Below are 5,643 nucleotides of genomic sequence, written 5' to 3' on the forward strand. Positions count from 1 at the left end.
GAATCGGCTGAAGGTGTTGCATGGGTGTTGCATGCTTTAGTGATCTACCATTGATCTCTAAATCTCCACAAACCTAGCCACATTTTATGTTTCCATGTCAAATTTTGCTACCAATCACAGATCAATTTAAACCTCCTAGGGTAAGCAATCATTCATTCAGTTTTAAGATCTTATCATGAACCAGACAATTCATCATCTATACAATTTACCATAGAATGAAAGAAGAATAAGGCAAGAGAATAACAAGCTATTATAACAAGTTAATAACAAAAGCTAACAACAGAATATAAGCATAACTCAAGTAAGAACAGTGTTGATAACCTTGGTAGCCATCCTTCAAAACTTGTTGCACTTGTTTTTTTCTTTCCCTTTTTCTTCCAGTAGCCCAAACCAATTGATCTCTTCGTTATCGTTCTTTGGTCTACTGAAACAAACCAGAGCATATGAACCATGAACCATGGTCTATCTAAGGTCTCCATGCAGAGGCAGTAAGTAAACAAAGGTCTTTCCATCCAAGCTTAAGTGTGCCCTTATCCTCCACCAAGGTATAACCATTAGAAGGAAACATCCCTAACAAAAGTGTCGCTTGAGCCGCAGCATTTCCCGCCAAAGATATACCCTTGAACCCGCATTGCTCCAACTTCTCCCTCCAATTATTAAACTTCACCTCCCCGCTCCTCGACGGCCCCCCTATCGCCAACACGTTCCTAATCTCCTTCGATAGCAACTGTTGTTCCACCACATGCCTTTCTTCACTCTCTTCCCCATAACTTGACCCCAACGAGTCAAACAACGCCGAGTAGTAGTGAATCGCCTCCACAAATCTTCCCAAAAACGACCCCGCATGGCTCAAGTCCTGCTCAACCACGGTCACCACTTTTGGAGCCAATCTGATAAACGATACATAAAAAGTATTGACTCAGTTTACCGATCTTCAAATGACACATAATCACATCATACACTAATACGTATTAGGATATTTAAGTGTATCAATTATATTGTAAATAAGTTATGATTCATAGAATAGGTCAAACTCAGTACCCCACATATATTGAAGGATTGTGAATAATAAACAAAGATTTTGACCATTATTTTCTAATAATATGTGTTAGCAAAATAAGTTGTTAGCCTAGGTTAACCTAGATAGTTTTTCTTATATATGTTTGCATTCCTTTGTTTATGTATTACTCTCTTCTTTTTTCTCTGATTAAAAAAACTCTATGCATTCTCATTATATCATTGTTAATATACAATGAAAAACTTAGTATATCATTGTTCATGAAATAGTGCTTGCATTTCATGAAAACTTAGTTGATTATATGAAATATACCTTTGGAGGAACCATAAAGTATTAGTGTCGGATCCTGTGACATCATATAACGAATGTTGTAACCAATGAACCGCAACCGCTTCCCTCTTGCTAACCTTCAGCCTCTCCGGGTTCAAGTTCCCAACCTTATCAGCTACAGCCGAGAACTCAAACGGGAGCCCAAGTTTATCCGCAAAATCCGACAAAAGTTTCCCAGTCGCCTCCAGGGCATCTAACGAGTTGCCCAACCCGGTGAGCCGCACAAACGGTGGCCCACCAGGTCGGGATGCCAATATGTGGAAAAGACCGGGCCATTGCAACCCTTGCATAATGTCTAAATCGATAATGTGGACTCGTTCTTCTCGTTCAAATGCTTCCTGTATCGCTTGGTTCGCTGTGAAATGTGAGAATTTGACGAACGGACTTATCCCGTTGAAGATTTGGAAGGCGGACGTCATCTTTTTCAGGCCGTGGGTAACGGTTATGTTTGGAAGGAGTGTGGAGAATATTCCAAGAGAGGACGTTACTAGTCTGGCAGACATTGCTTCCGAAAAGTAAGCCGCAACACGCTGCGCAGCAGTGCCGTAAGGCGTTGAGAGCTCGGAGATTTCGAGTAACATCTTATTCGCTTCTTCAATATTATTAGCGGAAACTGCTTCGGCGCATTGTAGGAGTAAAGTAAGAAGGTGTAGGCCTTCTTTGTCTCGCTTCTGTTGCCGAAGCTCCTCCCGTTGCTTCTCGCGTAACGCCATTGAGGCTGCTTGTGTCACCGTGTTTTGATCTGGCGGCGGCGGTGGCTGTGATGGAGGAGACTCGTGCTGTTGTAGAGGCTGAGGTTGATTTTGTTGCTGAGAAGCTGAATCGTTGGATGAAGACATAATTGGCGCGGACGGAGGTGGTCCGGTGGCGGTGCAATCGTCACCGGTCCAATCCAGATGGCTGCGGGCGTTCAATAGCTGTTGTAAATCCGGCATAGGAAGCGTAAACATGCCGGCAGACGAAGACGTTTGCTCCTGTTTTCCTCTCACTGAAACCCTAGAAATGAAGCCATCAGCTGTATCATGAACCGGTTCCAGATTCGGAGGGTCTGCCAACGAGCGAAGCCGGTATTCGAGTAGAGTTGCTAAATTAGGGTTACACGGATGAATAATATCCCTAACATTTTGAATCAGGTGAGGTATGGAGACGTCAGTTGAGCTATGAATTAAGTCTTTTATGATGCTATCGATCCACGCCGTCGCCGTCATGGAGTCGTCGGCCGCCACGGCGGCGGTGGTGTTACTCCCACCGCCTGTCAAAAACGCCATTCCGGCGTTAGAACTCACTTTCGTGGTGCTGGTGTTAGTATTACTGTCAGGCGGAAACAACGGAAGGCCGGAAAACACACATAACGGTGGAGGATTGTTTTTGAGAACTGAAGGTGTGTGGAAATCCATGTAGTTTGTTGAGCAGGTGGTGGTGGATAATGGGATAGGTGATGATGACGGTAGCGTCATAGTGGAGTAGTTGGGTGGTAGTGGTAGTGGTGGTGGTATTTCCATACCACCACGACTGCTTACATTGTGAGTTTCGGTGGATGGGTGTGACACTCCACTGAAACCCACAATGTCCGGTGGCCGACGTACCATCCGGTGGTGGTACTCTCGGTCACCGGTCTGAAGCTCCATATCGGAAGCTGTCCTCTTTCTCACCATTTTTGAAAACTTTTTAGGTGAGAGATAAGGTTAAGCTGGTTAACCGGTTATGTAATGTGAAGAGGAGAAAAGGGTACAAAAGATAACGGCCATATGGAGTAGAACAGGGGGCATTGGGATTCTGCGAGTGATAAGATAAAGTGAAAGTGGTACGTACGGTGGTGTAAGGTGGTGGTTAGCCGGACAATGTGGTGGTGGGAGTAGTTGTGTGTGTTTTTGGTGATATGTGTTTGTCGGGGTGGGTGTCAGGAAGTGTTTGACCTTTTTGGAATTGGAGGATGTAGCGAGGTTTCCGATGACTCATCGATTCCTACACCGATCTCCCGTCCCAACTCATATCGAGCTTTTCATTCATTATCTTTTCATTATTATCATCTTTACCTTTTCAATCTAAAAAGTAACTAGTTTTGTTCAATAAAAAATTAATAGTTTCCTGCTTTCCTAGATGTACGAGATAGATTGTGAATCCACTTTTGAGATTGCAAAAACAGTTCATTCTTTTAATGTTCCTTGTTTGTGTTCTAGTATACAAGTTCGTTTAAAAAGCTTGGGTTCGGAGAACACCGCCCCCAGGCGATTAGGGGGGGCTGCATACCTTTGTCGTCGACTTTTATTAGTGAATGAGAGATTGCTTTCAGTAAAACTAACAACTCTTAAACTATATTCGAACGTGTAAGTATAATAAAAATATACTGTTAGTGGGGTGAAATATAAAATTAGTGAGCTACTAACACAAAAATGGGGACAATGGTGAAACAAAGTAGAAGGTAGATATAAAGGCCACCAAAGTATAAAGAGAAAATTAAGCCCACAACAAAAGGCTAAGTCAAATACAATCTTCTCTTAACGGTCTTTAAACTTAATTCTTTAACTCCCCAAACTTCTATCATTAACAATGTCCTTCAAAAGGTAAAACTCTCTCAAGTTCTGCCAACTACGCTCTTCCTAACTGAGTTTGTGTCTATCTCTAGTACTCATCTTCCCCTAGACAATAAGGGTTTTCACTACTCTAACTGACGTCATCAACTATCTCCTCTTCACATGTCCAAATTAGCTCAATTTTGGCCCTTATGTTATCCGATATACTAGCCACCGTCAATCTTTCCCACAACCCCGTTTATTGTCTGGTCCAACCTTAGATACTTACACATCCTCCTTAACAACCTCACCTTTGTTATAGCATACCCTCATGTATCTTCTTGATGGGCTAACACTTTCTTCTGTATAACATAGTAGCTGAACTATAATCCTATAAATTTCCCCTTTAATTTAATTTAATTTAATTACGGACCTCATTTCACACAATACCCATGTAGCTGCTATCCACATACTCTAGCCTAATTTAATTACGAGCCTCAAGCCGCTCAATACTCATGTAGCTTATCACAAATACTTAAACTTGGTTGACTACTGAACCACCTGGCCTTCTATATATGTAATCTAGATACTCGGTCTTAAAGCAATAATCTATAAACCTTTGTTATGCAAAGTTGTTCTCCACTCCTCAAGCCTCCCATTAAATATATGTTTACTCCACACGACTAACACGGTATCTTTACCGAAACGCATGCACCACAAACACCACTATGGGGGTGTTTGGGATTCCTTATTTTACCTCCTTATAACTTATTGAAAAGTTAAAAAAGTGTTTGAGATTGCTTAATGCGTGAGTGGAAAAGTTTCATAGGGCATAAGGTTGTAAAAATAAAGAATCCCACACCCCCAAGACTCGTTACGCCAACATGCATTTCCCAATGTTGCCCCGATGAATTTATCTTTGAAGACTGTAATATTATCTCCCTTCAAATTTCCCCTTTAGGATGTTAGATTAATCCCCCCCCCCCCTCTCAATCAGTTATTTTCTTATGATTAGATTTGCCGGTAATAAACGGTGTTGGGCCACTACTTTCTCCCCTACTATAACCTTACACTCACTCCACTTTTGGCAATCTCCTCGCCTCATGAAGAGATGGTTGATCTCGTGCTACACTTGTAATAAAAAAGTGGAACAAGCTAGAGAAGTATTGGTGATAATTAGAGTATCTCTAATGTAGCAAAGCGAACGTTAGGCCCATGGGTATACCTTAACGCTCATGGCGTTAAAGCTGAGTTTGCAAGGTTAACAAGTGCTATACCACTTCCTTCATAGGTTAAGAGACGTTAAATGTAAGGTGTTTAATGGGCTTTAAAATCCTCTACACACATAACCACATTAACGTAAGAATCAATTTTACATTAAATAAAGAGAGATAAAGGGGGTTAAACAATTTCTTTAGAGTGAGGTGGAGTGAAATGGGGTAAAGTATGTGATGTGATACCTACGTGGAGTTAAAAAACTTGAATGTATATCTCATGGGCGTAAGGTGGAGTCGTCTATTTTTGGTGTTGTCCCTTGCCATATAGAGTTCCAAAAGACAGCAGATGGAATGGAGTGTGATTTCTTTCTCTCACACGCATGTAAATATTATACACACGTGCACGCATATCATTTAAAAAATTCACAAAGGCGTTTGAAAGTGGATCTTTATGCATCATAGTTTTATACGTTTAAAGAGAAAAGTAGTGTAGAACCACCATGATTGGAAAGCAAAATAGTTGTAGCAAAGGTTATTTATTAACATCCATCTTAACCGTTAAATA

The 5,643-nt window shown here is 41.4% G+C and overlaps 1 protein-coding gene across 1 annotated transcript; it reads right to left on the reverse strand.

Annotated features, from left to right (window-relative positions):
• Positions 1 to 299: 299 nt before the first annotated feature.
• Positions 300 to 3,003, reverse strand: LOC143545976 (protein SCARECROW-like). The gene is made up of 2 exons (XM_077037738.1): positions 1,331 to 3,003; positions 300 to 890 (listed from the first exon to the last, which is right to left on the reverse strand). Exons 1-2 carry the CDS (start codon positions 3,001 to 3,003, stop codon positions 467 to 469), a joined length of 2,097 nt encoding a protein of 698 aa, XP_076893853.1. The 3' UTR covers positions 300 to 466.
• Between the last annotated feature and the right edge of the window lie 2,640 nt (positions 3,004 to 5,643).

This window comes from Bidens hawaiensis, unplaced genomic scaffold (assembly GCF_021521415.1).
Source record: "Bidens hawaiensis isolate Kalapana, Puna unplaced genomic scaffold, B.hawaiensis_p1.1 tig00014140_1, whole genome shotgun sequence".
Lineage (NCBI taxonomy): Eukaryota > Viridiplantae > Streptophyta > Magnoliopsida > Asterales > Asteraceae > Bidens > Bidens hawaiensis.